This window comes from Oncorhynchus nerka, linkage group LG26 (genome assembly GCF_034236695.1).
Source record: "Oncorhynchus nerka isolate Pitt River linkage group LG26, Oner_Uvic_2.0, whole genome shotgun sequence".
Classification (NCBI taxonomy): domain Eukaryota; kingdom Metazoa; phylum Chordata; class Actinopteri; order Salmoniformes; family Salmonidae; genus Oncorhynchus; species Oncorhynchus nerka.
This window is the reverse complement of record NC_088421.1, coordinates 44,884,954-44,905,886: the sequence shown is the minus strand read 5'-3', so window position 1 is coordinate 44,905,886 and position 20,933 is coordinate 44,884,954. Positions and strand designations below refer to the sequence as shown.

The 20,933-nt window shown below is 49.5% G+C and overlaps 1 protein-coding gene across 6 annotated transcripts in view; it reads left to right on the top strand.

The window, feature by feature from the left end:
* The first annotated feature begins 2,284 nt into the window (after positions 1 to 2,284).
* The window catches only part of glyr1 (glyoxylate reductase 1 homolog (Arabidopsis)), a 38,540-nt gene continuing 19,891 nt past the window's right edge, over positions 2,285 to 20,933 (top strand). The window contains exons 1-7 of one of the 6 annotated variants that reach the window (XM_065010819.1): positions 2,285 to 2,359; positions 2,950 to 2,986; positions 3,116 to 3,195; positions 3,285 to 3,432; positions 5,703 to 5,813; positions 7,968 to 8,063; positions 18,492 to 18,545. In XM_065010819.1, the coding sequence (XP_064866891.1) occupies positions 2,322 to 2,359; positions 2,950 to 2,986; positions 3,116 to 3,195; positions 3,285 to 3,432; positions 5,703 to 5,813; positions 7,968 to 8,063; positions 18,492 to 18,545 (564 nt within the window). In that variant the 5' untranslated portion in view covers positions 2,285 to 2,321. The remainder of the gene's footprint in view (positions 2,360 to 2,949; positions 2,987 to 3,115; positions 3,196 to 3,284; positions 3,433 to 5,702; positions 5,814 to 7,967; positions 8,064 to 18,491; positions 18,546 to 20,933) is intronic. The other 5 variants (XM_065010820.1, XM_065010821.1, XM_065010822.1 and 2 more) reach the window with 5 other exon arrangements.

Genomic DNA, 20,933 nt, shown 5'->3' with positions numbered 1-20,933 from the left:
CAGACACACCTGTCCTTCATAAAGACTTCTAGAAACAGATGTGTCGTTGTATAGGCCTACAGACAGAAGGGGTTGTCTGGGTCTGTGAATATGACCTTCATCTCATCCATTCATGTTGGACTCTGTATTTTATCTGTCACATGCTCCGAATACAACAGGTGCAGATCGTCAAATGCTTATTTACAAACCTTTCCCCAACAATGCAGAGATAAAAAAGGTTTGAGCACCACCCAACCCTCTAGTTGCAGGGGGGCACATAAGAGCAGCTGAATCTCTAGTCTAGATGAATGAAAGCATCTGATTGAACTGCCTTCTACTCTTGCCAAGGGATACAGTATATTTAATAGAATTTAGAAAATGTTTTATTCACGCTTTCAAGTTGCTTTGTTGACTGTTTGGGTTGTCACTAGTTACCACATCCACAAAGTCATAATTCTGTCTAAAACCCTCCTATTTCTACTATTTATTGTCTTCAAATTTTAAATGTAACCTTAACCACACTGCTCTACTAACCTTATGTCTAACCATGACCTTAAATGATGACCAAAAAGCACATTTTTGTTTTCATGAATTTGTATGATGTAGCCATACAACACTCCTTCCGTGGCCTCCAACTGCTTTTACATGCTAATAAAACTAAGTGAATGTTCTTCAACCGATTGCTGCCCGCACCCGCACCAGCACGCCTGCACGACTAGCATCACTACTCTGGACGGTTCTATGTGGACAATATGTGGACATCTACAAATACCTAGGTGTCTGGTTAGACTGTAAACTCTCCTTCCAGACTCACATTAAGCATCTCCAATCCAAAAATTAAATCTAGAATCGGCTTCCTATTTCGCAAACAAAGCCTCCTTCATTCACGCTGCCAAATATACCCTCATAAAACTGACTATACTACCGATCCTTGACTTTGGCTATGTCATTTACAAAATAGCCTCCAACACTCTACTCAGCAAACTGGATGTAGTCTATCACAGTGCCATCCATTTTGTCACCAAAGCCCCATACACTACCCACCACTGTGACCTGTATGCTCTCGTTGGCTGGCCCTCACTACATATTTGTCGCCAAACCCACTGGCTCCAGGTCATCTATAAGTCTTTGCTAGGTAAAGCCCTGCCTTATCTCAGCTCACTGGTCACCATAGCAACACCCACCCGTAGCACGCGCTCCAGAAGGTATATTTCACTGGTCATCCCGAAAGCCAACACTTCCTCTGGCCGCCTTTCCTTCCAGTTCTCTGCTGTCAATTACTGGAACGAATTGCAAAAATCACTGAAGCTGGAGTCTTCTCTAACTACGCTATCTCTCTCACTTTAAGCATCAGCTGTCAGAGCAGCTTTCTGATCACTGAAACTGTACACAGCCCATCTGTAAACAGCACACTCAACTACCTCATCCCCATATTGTTATTTATCCTCTTGCTCTTTTACACCCCAGTATCTCTACTTGCACATCATCATCTGCACATCTATCACTCCAGTGTTAATGCTAAATTGTAATTATTTTGCCTCTATGGCCTATTTATTGCCTTTACCCCTCTACTCTTCTACATTTGCATACACTGTACATAGATCTTTTTATTGTATTATTGACTGTATGTTTGTTTATGTGTAACTGTGTTGTTGTTTTTGTCACACTACTTTGCTTTATCTTGGCCAGGTCGCAGTTGTAAATGAGAACATGTTCTCAACTGGCCTACCTGGTTAAATAAAGGTTAAATAAAAAATAAAAAAGAATGACTATAATATAAATAATGACTATAAATAATTTTGACTTTGTGTATGTGGTAACTACGGGATTTGGGCAGACAGTATGAAGATTGGCTAACCCTGAAATCCCAGATCACGCGTTTAGGCGATGTCATGGCAACGTTGGCTCGCAAAGCTCATGCGTAGAAACACGTCATCGGGACTAACGTTCGTCTTGCGCCGAACTGCGCATGTGCATGCAGTCAAAGGAACTCCTTCGATATAAAGTCGTTTTTCAGATAAATGAAAACGTGTCAATTTGTCCCTTTCACGAGGTTGGAGTAATAGCATGTTCAACTACTTAAGACATTGGCTCCAATCTAGGTTGTGCCTTTAGATGTTGAGAACATTAACAACTAAGGACGAATTTTTCACTTCTCTCATTGACTTGTTGTACCCCAAACCCCGACCTGGTATGTTTGTTCTTTTTCGTTAGCGTTCCCGGAAGTCTCGCGATGCTGTACCTCTGGATGTAGAAACTCTGTGGTTTAGGGTGACGCATGTGTTTTCTGGTGGGTGTGTTCTTTCGCGGTGTTCAGTGCGACGTTTCAGTAAAGTTCTAAGATGGCGACGGTGCATCTGAGAATCGGGGACCTAGTTTGGTGAGATATGCATTTTTAACTTACTTTAATCGTCTTATTCCATTCGAATTTCATCGTTTACATTGAATCCGTGTCGGGTCAACTCAAATCGCGCCTTTTCGTTACATTTGATCAGGTAGATGTGACAAAATATTCGTTTACTAACGGTAGTTGTCGATCGAACTCAAAACAAATACGTTACTGCCTGTTTAGCCCGAGTCAGCATAGCCATTAGCTAGCCAGTAAACTACTTAGCTTTGCCGCACCCAGAGAAGTGAAACCGGACGCAACTGTATGTAAATATTGCTCAATCCATATTCTAGCTATATTTATACACTGGTTAGTTTAGCTATCTCTACATGTTTACTGATGACATCTGAAAAGTGTGTACTGTGATGTTTGAGAAACAACATCATTCTTAAATTAGCCAGTTTAGCTAGCTAACTAGATAATAATCTGGGGACTGTGCCACCCGGGACATCTTGTTCGAAGCCAATGTTTACTGCGACGACGAATACAAGGGGTCGTGGAATTTATATTCTGAAAATCTAAACGTTATCTCGATAATGCAACGTTTAAGCATCAATCAAATGGCAATGTTTTTGTTTTAGGGGAAAGCTCGGGCGCTATCCTCCGTGGCCAGGCAAGGTAAGATCTGTCGAATTCAAGCTAGCGACATCTGAACACCATGGTCGTTTTGACTAAGAATGGTATTGTATGCTAAACTGACTAGCTACGCGTAAGTGATATTGTGATGAACTTTCTTTGTCTTTCCAGGTCGTCAGTCCTCCAAAGGACCTGAAAAAGCCAAGAGGGAAAAAATGCCATTTTGTCAAATTCTTTGGAACTGAAGACCAGTAAGTTAACAAACCTACTACATCACTTATCACTAATATCCATATCTAGCTTGCTTCCATCACTTATCCAGTTGTGTGTGTGTGTGCAGTGCCTGGATAAAGGTGGAGCAGCTGAAGCCATACCACCCCCACAAAGAGGAGATGATCAAGATCAACAAGGGCAAACGTTTCCAACAGGCTGTGGATGCAGTGGAAGACTTCCTGAAGAAGAAAGAGAAACAGGGTGGGAAAGAACAGGTGAGGTAGTTGTACCCCCCAGACAGGCAGAAAGAACAGGTGAGGTAGTTGTACCCCCCCCCCAGACAGGCAGAAAGAACAGGTGAGGTAGTTGTACCCCCCCCCAGAAAGGAGCCAGAAAAGTAATTTCTAGATCGTTTTCTTCCGTTTCATACCTAGTGAACATGACTGTTAGTCCAAAAGCCACGGGTAAAGAACAGGTGAGGAGGGTATAATGTTGTAGTCAACAGGTGATGTCACCTGGATAACCCAGACACACTTTAGTCATTTAGCAGACACTCTTATCCAGAGCAACTAGGGTTAAGTGCCTTGCTCAAGGGCACATTGACAGTTCTTTTTCACCTAGTGGGCTCTGGGATTCGAACCAGTGACCTTTTTGTTACTGGCCCAAGGCTCTTAACCGCTAGGCTACCTGCCGCTTTCCGTAACCTCCCTCCCTCAACGTGACATGTCTCTACTTGTGTTGCTGGATTGCTAGCTTTTCTGTGATGCAGCAGGAAAGACCGTTTCAGGAGGGCGGTTACGTGAGTTTTTGAGGCAGACGTCCAGGGTTCTCGTCTCGGTGGAAGCTGGAGGAAGTGGTATGGGTTCTAGTCTCGGTGGAAGCTGGAGGAAGTGGTATGGGTTCTAGTCTCGGTGGAAGCTGGAGGAAGTGGTATGGATTCTAGTCTCGGTGGAAGTTGGAGGAAGTGGTATGGATTCTAGTCTCGGTGGAAGCTGGAGGAAGTGGTATGGATTCTAGTCTCGGTGGAAGCTGGAGGAAGTGGTATGGGTTCTAGTCTCGGTGGAAGCTGGAGGAAGAAGTGGTATGGGTTCTAGTCTCGGTGGAAGCTGGAGGAAGAAGTGGTATGGGTTCTAGTCTCGGTGGAAGCTGGAGGAAGAAGTGGTATGGGTTCTAGTCTGGAGGAAGAAGTGGTATGGGTTCTAGTCTCGGTGGAAGCTGGAGGAAGTGGTATGGATTCTAGTCTCGGTGGAAGCTGGAGGAAGTGGTATGGGTTCTAGTCTCGGTGTAAGCTGGAGGAAGAAGTGGTATGGGTTCTAGTCTCGGTGGAAGCTGGAGGAAGAAGTGGTATGGGTTCTAGTCTCGGTGGAAGCGGGACGAAGTGGTATGGGTTCTAGTCTCGGTGGAAGCGGGAGGAAGTGGTATGGGTTCTAGTCTCGGTGGAAGCTGGAGGAAGTGGTATGGGTTCTAGTCTCGGTGGAAGCTGGAGGAAGTGGTATGGCTAAGCAAGTGATGTGATGTCTGTTACATTGCCACCAGACAGATGGGATTTGAGTCGCTCTGGATAAGAGCGTCTGCTAAATGACTTAAATGTAAATGTAATTTGTCCAACCATCAAAAAATGGTTTATCTAAATGAGTTCAACAACAGTTTGACTATGTCACTGTAATACTGAAGTGGAGAAGTAGGAAACCCATAATGCTGTGTCTATACATTCATAGGTTAGTTAGACCAGGGCTTTCCAACCCTGTTCCTGGAGAGCTACCCTCATGTAGGTTTACACTCCAACCTTGTTCCTGGAGAACTACAGTCCTGTAGGTTTACACACCAACCCTAATCTAGCACATCTGATACTAATAATTATGTATAACCAGGTTAGTTACAACTGGGGTTGGAGTGAAAGGGGTTAATGTGTGGCTCTGTTATTCCCACAGAGCTCTGAGGGGAAAGGGTTAATGTATGGCTCTGTTAATCCCACAGAGCTCTGAGGGGAAAGGGGTTAATGTATGGCTCTGAGGGGAAAGGGTTAATGTATGGCTCTGAGGGGAAAGGGTTAATGTATGGCTCTGAGGGGAAAGGGTTCCCACTGAGAGCTTAATGAGGGTTATTCCCACAAGCTCTGAGGGTTAATGTATGGCTCTGAGGGGAGAGGGGTTAATGTATGGCTCTGTTATTCCCACAGAGCTCTGAGTGGAAAGGGTTTAATGTATGGCTCTGTTAATCCCACAGAGCTCTGAGGGGTTAATGTATGGCTCTGTTATTCCCACAGAGCTCTGAGGGGAAAGGGTTAATGTATGGCTCTGTTATTCCCACAGAGCTCTGTTATTCCCACAGAGCTCTGAGGGGAAAGGGTTAATGTATGGCTCTGTTATTCCCACAGAGCTCTGAGGGGGGTTAATGTATGGCTCTGTTATTCCCACAGAGCTCTGAGGGGTTAATGTATGGCTCTGTTATTCCCACAGAGCTCTGAGGGGTTAATGTATGGCTCTGTTATTCCCACAGAGCTCTGAGGGGAAAGGGTTAATGTATGGCTCTGTTATTCCCACAGAGCTCTGAGGGGAAAGGAGACTCTAAAGGAAAGAAGACACCAGCTAAACCTCTGAAGATCCTAGAGGAAGATGACGAAGACCTCAGTGCCCTGAAAGACCCCTCTGAGAAGGTTAGTAGTGGACACTCAGAAGTGCACCTAGTGTGGTGGACACTCAGACATACAGAAGCTGATATAATTTAAAAAGGGCCAATTGTCCAACACCTGCTGTGGTATCAGGTTACAGCTAGGTGTTGGTCCCACTCCCCTTTCAGCATCCACAGATTGGCATGAACTCACACAGAGACCACTGAAGATCTCACTGATATACATCCCTAGAGGTTCTCCAGTCTATCTCTACAGGGTGACTGTGTACCCACAGCCAGGGGAATACATCAGACATCTCACTAGATATAGGCTCTCTGATCAGCCCTAGTGGGTTCTCCAGTCTGACTGTGAACCCACATTCTCTCTCTCTCTCTCGCTCCCTGGTAGATGTATAGACTGTCTAGTCTACAAAGTGACTGACATCTCACTCCCTGGTAGATGTATACACTGTCTAGTCTACAAAGTGACTGACATCTCTCTCCCTGGTAGATGTATAGACTGTCTAGTCTACAAAGTGACTGACATCTCGCTCCCTGGTAGATGTATAGACTGTCTAGTCTACAAAGTGACTATCTAGTCAACTCCACACCCCAATAGGTGAAGTCTATCTAGCGTAGTGACTGAACCCACAGGGTAGTATGTGTCTCTCCCTGGTAGATGTATAGACTGTCTAGTCAACCCCACACCCCAATAGGTGAAGTCTATCTAGCGTAGTGACTGAACCCACAGGGTAATATGTGTCTCTCCCTGGTAGATGTATAGACTGTCTAGTCAACCCCACACCCCAATAGGTGAAGTCTATCTACCGTAGTGACTGAACCCACAGGGTAGTATGTGTCTCCCTGGAAGCCCTGAGTGACGTCTCACTACACACCAGGGGACTGTTTCCCAGACACAGGTGAAGCTTAATCATGGACAGAAAAAAACATTTTCAATGTAGATTCTCTGTTGAGCTTGATTTGTAAACCCTGAGTCTGGGAACCATCAAAACCAAAACAAATCCCTGTCAGACCTGACACTCCACATTATCATAGTGTATCTAGTCTTTAAAGTGACTCCAGGGGTAATGTCTCTACCTGTCAGACCTGACACTCTACCTACATTATCATAGTGTATCTAGTCTTTAAAGTGACTCCAAGGGTAATGTCTCTCCCTGTCAGACCTGACACTCTACATTATCATAGTGTATCTAGTCTTTAAAGTGACTCCAGGGGTAATGTCTCTCCCTGTCAGACCTGACACTCTACATTATCATAGTGTATCTAGTCTTTAAAGTGACTCCAGGGGTAATGTCTCTGACAGACCTGACACTCAGTGTACTAGTCTTTAAAGACTCCAGGGGTAATGTCCTACCTGTCAGACCTGATTATCATAGTGTATCTAGTCTTTAAAGTGACTCCAGGGGTAATGACACTCTACATTATCATAGTGTATCCTTTAAAGTGACAGACCTGACACACTCTACATTATCATAGTGTATCTAGTCTTTAAAGTGACTCCAGGGGTAGACCTGACACTCTACATTATCATAGTGTATCTAGTCTTTAACGTGACTCCAGGGGTAATGTCTCTCCCTGTCAGACCTGACACTCTACATTATCATAGTGTATCTAGTCTTTAAAGTGACTCCAGGGGTAATGTCTCTCCCTGTCAGACCTGACACCCCACATTATCATAGTGTATCTAGTCTTTAAAGTGACTCCAGGGGTAATGTATCTACCTGACAGACCTGACACTCTACATTATCATAGTGTATCTAGTCTTTAAAGTGACTCCAGGGGTAATGTCTCTCCCTGTCAGACCTGACACTCTACATTATCATAGTGTATCTAGTCTTTAAAGTGACTCCAGGGGTAATGTATCTACCTGACAGACCTGACACTCCACATGAGATGTATCGGACAGTTATTCTTGTTTATCTAGTGTCAACACAGTGACTGTAGTCAACGTCACACCTGTCTAGATGTCAAGGTAATCTAGTCTACAGTGTGACTGAGTGAACCACCAGGGTAATGTCTCCCTGAAGACCAGCCTTACACTGCACATCTATCGTTGCTTCTATAGATGAACTACCAGGGAGTAGAGTCAATCTGATCCACCCACTCCCCAGTATTAGGCATGTAGTGTCTGTCGTCTTTAAAGTGACTACCAGGGTAATGTGTGTCTCTCTCCCCGAAGGACCTAACTGACTCTGACCCAGAGCCGTCCAGTGTTGAGCGACTAGGGGGCCTGGGAACTACTGGACCTGTCTCAGGATTCAAATGGGAGAGCAGTGTAGGTGGAACCCGTCTCACAGCCCGCCTGCCTTAACTTCCCCCTTCTCTTCCACTCCCTTTGCCTTCGCATGTTACAGAACGCAGGGGTTACTGACCGACCACTGGACCTGGGGAGGTAGAGGGTGCAGGGTTTCGTCTCACAGCCCGCCTGCCTTAACTTCCCCCTTCTCTTCCACTCCCTTCGCACGCTACAGAACGCAGGGTTTACTGACTGACCACTGGACCTGGGGAGGTAGAGGATGCATGGTTTTATCCCAGCCCAGCACTAAGGTCTGATTAGCTTAGCTATCTGAGATCTGTATGTGCTTTATCCTAATCCTAACTCAAGAGGAAATATTTTTAGTCCAGGACTAGACTTAGTCTGTGTTGGGGGACCCCCCCAGTAAAGTGGTTTGACTTGATGTTTACCAGGATTTGCTTAAAAGCACATACAAATGGGAACTTTCTAATCCAGTTTTAGTGCTGAGCTGGAACAAAAGCCTGCACCCTCTGGTTACTCATCCAGGACCAGGGGTTGGTGACCACTGTGGTAGAGATGCTGAGTGGGAGTCCCAGGACCAGGGGTTGGTGACCACTGTGGTAGAGAGATGCTGAGTGGGAGGACCAGGGGTTGGTGACCACTGTGGTAGAGAGATGCTGAGTGGGAGTCCCAGGACCAGGGGTTGGTGACCACTGTGGTAGAGATGCTGAGTGGGAGGACCAGGGGTTGGTGACCACTGTGGTAGAGATGCTGAGTGGGAGGACCAGGGGTTGGTGACCACTGTGGTAGAGATGCTGAGTGGGAGGACCAGGGGTTGGTGACCACTGTGGTAGAGATGCTGAGTGGGAGGACCAGGGGTTGGTGACCACTGTGGTAGAGATGCTGAGTGGGAGGACCAGGGGTTGGTGACCACTGTGGTAGAGAGATGCTGAGTGGGAGGACCAGGGGTTGGTGACCACTGTGGTAGAGAGATGCTGAGTGGGAGGACCAGGGGTTGGTGACCACTGTGGTAGAGATGCTGAGTGGGAGGACCAGGGGTTGGTGACCACTGTGGTAGAGATGCTGAGTGGGAGGACCAGGGGTTGGTGACCACTGTGGTAGAGAGATGCTGAGTGGGAGGACCAGGGGTTGGTGACCACTGTGGTAGAGATGCTGAGTGGGAGTCCCAGGACCAGGGGTTGGTGACCACTGTGGTAGAGATGCTGAGTGGGAGGACCAGGGGTTGGTGACCACTGTGGTAGAGAGATGCTGAGTGGGAGTCCCAGGACCAGGGGTTGGTGACCACTGTGGTAGAGATGCTGAGTGGGAGTCCCAGGACCAGGGGTTGGTGACCACTGTGGTAGAGATGCTGAGTGGGAGGACCAGGGGTTGGTGACCACTGTGGTAGAGATGCTGAGTGGGAGGACCAGGGGTTGGTGACCACTGGGGAGATGCTGGTGACCACTGTGGTAGAGATGCTGAGTGGGAGGACCAGGGGTTGGTGACCACTGTGGTAGAGAGATGCTGAGTGGGAGGACCAGGGGTTGGTGACCACTGGTAGAGATGCTGAGTGGGAGTCCCAGGACCAGGGGTTGGTGACCACTGGTAGAGAGATGCTGAGTGGGAGTCCCAGGGGTTGGTGACCACTGTGGTAGAGATGCTGAGTGGGAGTCCCAGGGGTTGGTGACCACTGTGGTAGAGATGCTGAGTGGGAGGACCAGGGGTTGGTGACCACTGTGGTAGAGATGCTGAGTGGGAGGACCAGGGGTTGGTGACCACTGTGGTAGAGATGCTGAGTGGGAGGACCCAGGGGTGCTGGTGGGACCACTGTGACCACTGTGAGATGCTGAGTGGGAGGACCAGGGGTTGGTGACCACTGTAGAGATGCTGAGAGAGGACCAGGGGTGCTGTGGTAGTGGGAGGGGAGGACCAGGGGTTGGTGACCACTGTGGTAGAGATGGGAGGACCAGGGGTTGGTGACCACTGAGTGGGAGAGAGATGCTGAGTGGGAGGACCAGGGGTTGGTGACCACTGTGGAGAGATGCTGAGTGGGAGGACCAGGGGTTGGTGACCACTGTGGTAGAGATGCTGAGTGGGAGGACCAGGGGTTGGTGACCACTGTGGTAGAGATGCTGAGTGGGAGGACCAGGGGTTGGTGACCACTGTGGTAGAGATGCTGAGTGGGAGGACCAGGGGTTGGTGACCACTGTGGTAGAGATGCTGAGTGGGAGGACCAGGGGTGCCACTGTGGTAGTGGGGGAGTCCCAGGACCAGGGGTTGGTGACCACTGTGGTAGAGATGCTGAGTGGGAGGACCAGGGGTTGGTGACCACTGTGGTAGAGAGATGCTGAGTGGGAGTCCCAGGGGTTGGTGACCAGGGGTTGGTGACCACTGTGTGGTAGAGATGCTGAGTGGGAGGACCAGGGGTTGGTGACCACTGTGGTAGAGATGCTGAGTGGGAGGACCAGGGGTTGGTGACCACTGTGGTAGAGATGCTGAGTGGGAGGGACCAGGGGTTGGTGACCACTGTGGTAGAGATGCTGAGTGGGAGGACCAGGGGTTGGTGACCACTGTGGTAGAGATGCTGAGTGGGAGGACCAGGGGTTGGTGACCACTGTGGTAGAGATGCTGAGTGGGAGGACCAGGGGTTGGTGACCACTGTGGTAGAGATGCTGAGTGGGAGGACCAGGGGTTGGTGACCACTGTGGTAGAGAGATGCTGAGTGGGAGGACCAGGGGTTGGTGACCACTGTGGTAGAGATGCTGAGTGGGAGGACCAGGGGTTGGTGACCACTGTGGTAGAGATGCTGAGTGGGAGTCCCAGGACCAGGGGTTGGTGACCACTGTGGTAGAGAGATGCTGAGTGGGAGTCCCAGGACCAGGGGTTGGTGACCACTGTGGTAGAGAGATGCTGAGTGGGAGTCCCAGGACCAGGGGTTGGTGACCACTGTGGTAGAGATGCTGAGTGGGAGGACCAGGGGTTGGTGACCACTGTGGTAGAGATGCTGAGTGGGAGGACCAGGGGTTGGTGACCACTGTGGTAGAGATGCTGAGTGGGAGTTCCTCTCCAACATGACTAGTCAGAAGGAAACAAGGCGTCAATGCTTTGTAATCCCAGTCATTCTAACGTGGCAGAAGAAGAGTTTCATATTGGAGCTAAATACTTGATTTTTCAGATTTTTAAGTAAACATTTCTGCTTAAAAAAATATTGGGAACAAGTTATTTTTTTTGTCGCTTTTGCTGTACAGAAACATTTGCTCCATCCAGAAACAAAAACACCGCATATGATTATAATAGATTCTTACACCATATTAGAGATGGGAGTCGGGGACAAAGTTAACAGCAATATCAGATGGACTTCAGCAACGACTGAGTATGAATCGTGATGCTAAACTTCTTCTCTGATATTCTCGTCTGTAAGACCTGCGGTTCATCCTGCTGCTCGTGGCAACGTCACATCGCCGAGGCTCAGTTTAGTCTGGTCCCTGTCATGTTGAAACACGTTACCAGGCATCCAACCATATCTGATCCTCTGTGCAGCGTAGACCTGTGTAGAATGTATTTTTGGAGCCTATATGGATGTCCCAAATGCCAGCCTAATTCCTGTATAGGGTATTACTATTGACCAGGGCCCATAGGACTCATGTTAAAAGAAGTGCACTATATAGCCTAGGGAATATGATGCAACCTCAATCAGGCCAGGGAGTCTCTTGAGAGAACACTACTACTACTAGTTTAGCAAATACTGCTACTACTGCTACTACTACTGCTGCTACTGCTGCTGCTACTACTACTACTACAGCTACTACTACTACAGCTACTGCTACTATAGCTACTGCTACTACTATAGCTACTACTACTACTATAGCTACTACTATAGCTACTACTACTATAGCTACTACTACTACTACTATAGCTACTGCTGCTACTACTACTACTACATCTACTACTACTATAGCTACTACTACTACTACAGCTACTACTACTACTACTATAGCTACTATAGCTACTACTATAGCTACTACTACTACTACTATAGCTACTACTACTACTACTATAGCTACTACTGCTACTACTATAGCTACTACTACTACTACTATAGCTACTACTACTACTACTATAGCTACTGCTGCTAGCTTCTACTATAGCTACTACTACTACTACTATAGCTACTACTATAGCTACTACTACTACTACTACTACTACTACTACTACTATAGCTACTGCTGCTACTGCTACGACTGCTGCTACGACTGCTGCTGCTGCTACTACTATAGCTACTATGTATATCTGTATTCCCAGTCGTGTGGAATCCATAGATTAGGGCCTAATTAATAAATGTATTTAAATTGACTGATTTCCTTATGAACTATAACTCAGTAAAATCTTTGAAATTGTTGCATGTTAGAGGATACGGGTAGTGGTGGGAGGTTAGAGGATACGGGTAGTGGTGGGAGGTTAGAGGATACGGGTAGTGGTGGGAGGTTAGAGGATACGGGTAGTGGTGGGAGGTTAGAGGATACGGGTAGTGGTGGGAGGTTAGAGGATACGGGTAGTGGTGGGAGGTTAGAGGATACGGGTAGTGGTGGGAGGTTAGAGGATACGGGTAGTGGTGGGAGGTTAGAGGATGCGGGTAGTGGTGGGAGGATACGGGGTAGTGGTGGGAGGTTAGAGGATACGGGTAGTGGTGGGAGGTTAGAGGATACGGGGTAGTGGTGGGAGGTTAGAGGATACGGGTAGTGGTGGGAGGTTAGAGGATACGGGGTAGTGGTGGGAGGTTAGAGGATACGGGTAGTGGTGGGAGGTTAGAGGATACGGGTAGTGGTTAGAGGATACGGGTAGTGGTGGGAGGTTAGAGGATACGGGTAGTGGTGGGAGGTTAGAGGATACGGGGTAGTGGTTAGAGGATACGGGTAGAGGTTAGAGGATACGGGTAGTGGTGGGAGGTTAGAGAATACGGGGTAGTGGTGGGAGGTTAGAGGATACGGGTAGTGGTTAGAGGATACGGGTAGTGGTTAGAGGATACGGGTAGTGGTGGGAGGTTAGAGGATACGGGTAGTGGTGGGAGGTTAGAGGATACGGGTAGTGGTGGGTGGTTAGAGGATACGGGGTAGTGGTTAGAGGATACGGGTAGTGGTTAGAGGATACGGGTAGAGGTTAGAGGATACGGGTAGTGGTGGGAGGTTAGAGAATACGGGGTAGTGGTGGGAGGTTAGAGGATACGGGTAGTGGTTAGAGGATACGGGTAGTGGTTAGAGGATACGGGTAGTGGTGGGAGGTTAGAGGATACGGGTAGTGGTTAGAGGATACGGGGTAGTGGTGGGAGGTTAGAGGATACGGGTAGTGGTGGGAGGTTAGAGGATACGGGTAGTGGTTAGAGGATACGGGGTAGTGGTGGGAGGTTAGAGGATACGGGGTAGTGGTGGGGTGGTGGGAGGTTAGAGGATACGGGGTAGTGGTGGGAGGTTAGAGGATACGGGGTAGTGGTGGGAGGTTAGAGGATACGGGGTAGTGGTGGGAGGTTAGAGGATACGGGGTAGTGGTGGGAGGTTAGAGGATACGGGGTAGTGGTGGGAGGTTAGAGGATACGGGTAGTGGTGGGAGGTTAGAGGATACGGGGTAGTGGTGGGAGGTTAGAGGATACGGGTAGTGGTGGGAGGTTAGAGGATACGGGTAGTGGTGGAAGGTTAGAGGATACGGGTAGAGGTTAGAGGATACGGGTAGAGGTTAGAGGATACGGGTAGAGGTTAGAGGATACGGGTAGAGGTTAGAGGATACGGGTAGTGGTGGGAGGTTAGAGGATACGGGGTAGTGGTGGGAGGTTAGAGGATACAGGGTAGTGGTGGGAGGTTAGAGGATACGGGGTAGTGGTGGGAGGTTAGAGGATACGGGGTAGTGGTGGGAGGTTAGAGGATACGGGGGTAGTGGTGGGAGGTTAGAGGATACGGGGTAGTGGTGGGAGGTTAGAGGATACGGGGTAGTGGTGGGAGGTTAGAGGATACGGGTAGTGGTGGGAGGTTAGAGGATACGGGGTAGTGGTGGGAGGTTAGAGGATACGGGTAGTGGTGGGAGGTTAGAGGATACGGGTAGTGGTGGGAGGTTAGAGGATACGGGTAGTGGTGGGAGGTTAGAGGATACGGGTAGTGGGGAGGTTAGAGGATACGGGTAGGGTGGTGGTGGGAGGGTTAGAGGATACGGGTAGAGGTTAGAGGATACGGGTAGTGGTGGGAGGTTAGAGGATACGGGTGGTGGTTAGAGGATACGGGTAGTGGTGGGAGGTTAGAGGATACGGGTAGTGGTGGGAGGTTAGAGGATACGGTAGTGTGGTTAGGAATACGGGTAGTGGTTAGAGGATACGGGTAGTGGTGGGAGGTTAGAGGATACGGGTAGTGGTGGGAGGTTGGTGGGAGGTTAGAGGATACGGGTAGTGGTGGGAGGTTAGAGGATACGGGTAGTGGTGGGAGGTTAGAGATACGGGTAGTGGTTAGAGGATACGGGTAGTGGTGGGAGGTTAGAGGATACGGGTAGTGGTTAGAGGATACGGGTAGTGGTGGGAGGTTAGAGGATACGGGTAGTGGTGGGAGGTTAGAGGATACGGGTAGTGGTGGTTAGAGGATACGGGTAGTGGTGGGAGGTTAGAGGATACGGGTAGTGGTGGGAGGGATACGGGTAGTGGTGGGAGGTTAGAGGATACGGGTAGTGGTGGGAGGTTAGAGGAGTGTGTGGGAGGTTAGAGGATACGGGTAGTGGTGGGAGGTTAGAGGATACGGGTAGTGGTGGGAGGTTAGAGGATACGGGTAGTGGTGGGAGGTTAGAGGATACGGGTAGTGGTGGGAGGTTAGAGGATACGGGTAGTGGTGGGAGGTTAGAGGATACGGGGCAGTGGTGGGAGGTTAGAGGATACGGGTAGTGGTTAGAGGATACGGGGTAGTGGTGGGAGGTTAGAGGATACGGGTAGTGGTGGGAGGTTAGAGGATACGGGGTAGTGGTGGGAGGTTAGAGGATACGGGTAGTGGTTAGTGGGGTAGTGGTGGGAGGTTAGAGGATACGGGTAGTGGTGGGAGGTTAGAGGATACGGGTAGTGGTGGGAGGTTAGAGGATACGGGTAGTGGTGGGAGGTTAGAGAATACGGGTAGTGGTGGGAGGTTAGAGGATACGGGTAGTGGTGGGAGGTTAGAGAATACGGGTAGTGGTGGGAGGTTAGAGGATACGGGGTAGTGGTTAGAGGATACGGGTAGTGGTGGGAGGTTAGAGGATACGGGTAGTGGTTAGAGGATACGGGTAGTGGTGGGAGGTTAGAGGATACGGGTAGTGGTGGGAGGTTAGAGGATACGGGTAGTGGTGGGAGGTTAGAGGATACGGGTAGTGGTGGGAGGTTAGAGGATACGGGTAGTGGTGGGAGTTTAGAGGATACGGGTAGTGGTGGGAGTTTAGAGGATACGGGTAGTGGTGGGAGGTTAGAGGATACGGGGTAGTGGTGGGAGGTTAGAGGATACGGGGTAGTGGTGGGAGGTTAGAGGATACGGGTAGAGGTTAGAGGATACGGGTAGTGGTGGGAGGTTAGAGGATACGGGTAGAGGTTAGAGGATACGGCTAGTGGTGGGAGGTTAGAGGATACGGGTAGTGGTGGGAGGTTAGAGGATACGGGTAGTGGTGGGAGGTTAGAGGATACGGGGTAGTGGTGGGAGGTTAGAGGATACGGGGTAGTGGTGGGAGGTTAGAGGATGCGGGTAGTGGTGGGAGGTTAGAGGATGCGGGTAGTGGTGGGAGGTTAGAGGATGCGGGTAGTGGTGGGAGGTTAGAGGATACGGGGTAGTGGTGGGAGGTTAGAGGATACGGGTAGAGGTTAGAGGATACGGGGTAGTGGTGAGAGGATACGGGGTAGTGGTTAGAGGATACCGGTAGTGGTTAGAGGATACGGGTAGTGGTGGGAGGTTAGAGGATACAGGGTAGTGGTGGGAGGTTAGAGGATACGGGTAGTGGTGGGAGTTTAGAGGATACGGGGTAGTGGTGGGAGTTTAGAGGATACGGGGTAGTGGTGGGAGGTTAGAGGATACGGGTAGTGGTGGGAGGTTAGAGGATACGGGGTAGTGGTTAGAGGATACGGGGTAGTGGTTAGAGGATACGGGGTAGTGGTGGGAGGTTAGAGGATACGGGTAGTGGTGGGAGGTTAGAGGATACGGGGTAGTGGGGAGGTTAGAGGATACGGGTAGTGGTGGAGGTTAGAGGATAGGGTTAGAGGATACGGGGTAGTGGTTAGAGGATACGGGGTAGTGGTTAGAGGTTAGAGGGTAGTGGTTAGAGGATGGGAGTGGTTAGAGGATACGGGGTAGTGGTTTAGAGGATACGGGTAGTGGTGGGAGGTTAGAGGATACGGGGTAGTGGTGGGAGGTTAGAGGATACGGGTAGTGGTGGGAGGTTAGAGGATACGGGGTAGTGGTGGGAGGTTAGAGGATACGGGTAGTGGTGGGAGGTTAGAGGATACGGGTAGTGGTGGGAGGTTAGAGGATACGGGTAGTGGTGGGAGGTTAGAGGATACGGGTAGTGGTGGGAGGTTAGAGGATACGGGTAGTGGTGGGAGGTTAGAGGATACGGGGTAGTGGTGGGAGGTTAGAGGATACGGGTAGTGGTGGGAGGTTAGAGGATACGGGTAGTGGTGGGAGGTTAGAGGATACGGGGTAGTGGTGGGAGGTTAGAGGATACGGGGTAGTGGTGGGAGGTTAGAGGATACGGGGTAGTGGTGGGAGGTTAGAGGATACGGGTAGAGGTTAGAGGATACGGGTAGTGGTGCGAGGTTAGAGGATACGGGGTAGTGGTGGGAGGTTAGAGGATACGGGTAGTGGTGGGAGGTTAGAGGATACGGGGTAGTGGTTAGAGGATACGGGGTAGTGGTTAGAGGATACGGGTAGTGGTGGGAGGTTAGAGGATACGGGGTAGTGGTGGGAGGTTAGAGGATACGGGTAGTGGTGGGAGGTTAGAGGATACGGGTAGTGGTGGGAGGTTAGAGGATACGGGTAGTGGTTAGAGGATACGGGTAGTGGTGGGAAGTTAGAGGATACGGGGTAGTGGTGGGAGGTTAGAGGATACGGGGTAGTGGTGGGAGGTTAGAGGATACGGGTAGTGGTGGGAGGTTAGAGGATACGGGTAGTGGTGGGAGGTTAGAGGATACGGGTAGTGGTGGGAGGTTAGAGCCGTCTTTTCCAACCCTGGTCCTCCAGTACCCCCAACAGTACAGTTTAAGTGTATCCCTGGACAAACACACCTCGTTCAACTCATTGAGGACTTGATGCACACCTGATTCAACTGGACATGTCCAGGGTTACAATAACAATGTGTTCTGTTGGGGTACTGGAGGACCAGGGTTGGGCTGTTGGTGGTACTGGAGGACCAGGATTGGTGGTACTGGAGGACCAGGGTTGGGGGTACTGGAGGACCAGGGTTGGGGGTACTGGAGGACCAGGGTTGGGGGTACTGGGGGACCAGGGTTGGGGGTACTGGGGGACCAGGGTTGGGCTGTTGGTGGTACTGGAGGACCAGGGTTGGGCTGTTGGTGGTACTGGAGGACCAGGGTTGGGCTGTTGGTGGTACTGGAGGACCAGTGTTGGTGGTACTGGAGGACCAGGGTTGGTGGTACTGGAGGACCAGGGTTGGTGGTACTGGAGGACCAGGGTTGGTGGTACTGGAGGACCAGGGTTGTGGGTACTGGAGGACCAGGGTTGTGGGTACTGGAGGACCAGGGTTGGTGGTACTGGAGGACCAGGGTTGGTGGTACTGGAGGACCAGGGTTGGTGGTACTGGAGGACCAGGGTTGGTGGTACTGGAGGACCAGGCTTGGTGGTACTGGAGGACCAGGGTTGGTGGTACTGGAGGACCAGGGTTGAGGGGTACTGGGGGACCAGGGTTGTGGGTACTGGAGGACCAGGGTTGAGGGTACTGGAGGACCAGGGTTGTGGGGTAACAGGGTGGTTGGTACTGAGGACCAGGGTTGGGGGTACTGGAGGACCAGGGTTGGGAAACACTGGTTTAGACAATACTGCTAGTAGTACTACCAGTTTAGAGAATACCACTAGAGGTTTAGAGAATACCGCTAGAGGTTTAGAGAATACCGCTAGAGGTTTAGAGAATACCGCTAGAGGTTTAGAGAATACCGCTAGAGGTTTAGAGAATACCGCTAGAGGTTTAGAGAATACCACTAGAGGTTTAGAGAATACCACTAGAGGTTTAGAGAATACCACTAGAGGTTTAGAGAATACCACTAGAGGTTTAGAGAATACCACTAGAGGTTTAGAGAATACCACTAGAGGTTTAGAGAATACCACTAGAGGTTTAGAGAATACCACTAGTAGTACTACCAGTTTAGAGAATACCACTAGTAGTACTACCAGTTTAGAGAATACTGAAGTCTCTTCTATTGTAGCCAGTACAGGATGATCTCCATTTCAACAGTTGAACTCTCTTCCATTGTAGCCAGTACGGGATGATCCCCATTTCCACCACTTTCTGCTCAGCCAGACTGAGAAGGTAAGAGGGAAAGTTTGCTGAACGTTTGTTCAACATTTTTGCTTGGTTTGTGGGGGGGGGGGGGTGCTAGTTGGTTTTGCAGCTGTTGCACTGTGACTGCACACTGTTGGGGTTTTAAGGGGGTGAGGTTCCCCCTAGGTACAGATCTAGAATCAGCTTTCCCTCCCCCGTGCTAATCTGACCCAAGATCAGCGTCTACGGGCAACTTCACCCTACTCTGTTAGGTGGGAGAATAACATAGGAGTGTGTATGAGCTTCATAGGAATAACGTCTGCGTTCCAATTGTCTATCCTTCTCTTGAAGACTCTTACGCTCCCCATCATGGATTTCAGAATGGTGGAAACTGACTTCGTCCAGCCGGTGCTTAGGGCGCTGGGCGCTTCGCCGGCGCTGGTCCGGTGCTTTTTAAACCCACCATGGGGAGTGTGCAAGTGCACACTTCAGGAGAAGGGTATAGAATCAGGAAGCAGACAGTTTGGAGACCTTTGTTTGTTTTTTTTGCTTGTTAACTGTTTTCTCAATTGATCATTAATTAACCCTTTCTTCCCCTACCTTTTTCTGTGTGGTGTAGTTCAGTTTTATTAGGTAGTTTAATTCAATGTAAATGTTTATCTGTACACTACTGTGGCGATTCCTTTTACATTTCACTGGTACTTCTATGGGGCACCGTTTTTAATGAAATAAATGAATTAGATGGTTTATTTAGTCTGGAAGCACGTGAAATGTATTGTTTGTAGAGCTCCCTTCCCTCCCATCTCTCTATCCTGCTGCTCTTGCATGGATTTCTCTCTGAATCCTTCCTGCATCCCAGGTGGCACCCTATTCCCTGTATAGTGCATTACTTTTGACCAGAATCCCAAACCCTATTCCCTGTATAGTGCACTACTTTTGACCAGAGTCCAAAACCCTATTCCCTATATAGTTCACTACTTCCTCAGGCAACACTATGCACTCTGAATCACCCCCTCCTCATGCAACACTATGCACTCTGAATCTCCCCTCCTCAGGCAACACTATGCACTCTGAATCACCCCTCGCAGGCAACACTATGCACTCTCCCCTCAGGCAACACTATGCACTCTGAATCTCCCCTCAGGCAACACTATACACTGAATCTCCCCCTCAGGCAACACTATGCACTCTGAATCTCCCCCTCAGGCAACACTATGCACTCTGAATCTCCCCCTCAGGCAACACTATGCACTCTGAATCTCCCCCTCCTCAGGCAACACTATGCACTCTGAATCTCCCCCTCCTCAGGCAACACTATGCACTCTGAATCTCCCCCTCCTCAGGCAACACTATGCACTCTGAATCTCCCCCTCAGGCAACACTATGCACTCTGAATCTCCCCCTCGGGCAACACTACGCACTCTGAAACTCCCCCTCCTCGGGCAACACTATGCACTCTGAATCTCCCCCTCCTCAGGCAACACTATGCACTCTGAATCTCCCCCTCCTCAGGCAACACTATGCACTCTGAATCTCCCCCTCCTCAGGCAACACTATGCACTCTGAATCTCCCCCTCCTCGGGCAACACTACGCACTCTGAAACTCCCCCTCCTCGGGCAACACTATGCACTCTGGAGCTCCCCCTCCTCAGGCAACACTATGCACTCTGAATCTCCCCCTCCTCAGGCAACACTATGCACTCTGAATCTCCCCCTCCTCAGGCAACACTATGCACTCTGAGTTCCATAATTCCTTGCCTTATTTTGGACACATGGCAGTGGCCACAGCCCTGAAAGTGTAACTGGTAAACTGTAGCACCGCGTGGTCAGTCAGATAACTCCAGTAGTTACAGTTGTAACTGGTGTTCCCTGCATGTTACTGCATGTCTAATCACACACCAGAAACTACTAGTACACCAGAAACTACTAGTACAGCACAAACCTCCAACGTCTAGCCACACACCAGAAACTACTAGTACAGCACAAACCGCCAACGTCTAGCCACACACCAGAAACTACTAGTACAGCACAAACCTCCAACGTCTAGCCACACACCAGAAACTACTAGTACAGCACAAACCTCCAACGTCTAGCCACACACCAGAAACTACTAGTACACCAGAAACTACTAGTACAGCACAAACCGCCAACGTCTAGCCACATACCAGAAACTACTAGTACAGCACAAACCTCCAACGTCTAGCCACGCACCAGAAACTACTAGTACAGCACCAGAAACTACTAGTACAGCACCAGAAACTACTAGTACAGCACCAGAAACTACTAGTACAGCACCAGAGTACAGCACCAGAAACTACTAGTACAGCACCAGAAACAACTAGTACAGCACCAGAAACAACTAGTACAGCACCAGAAACAACTAGTACAGCACCAGAAACAACTAGTACAGCACCAGAAACAACTAGTACAGCACCA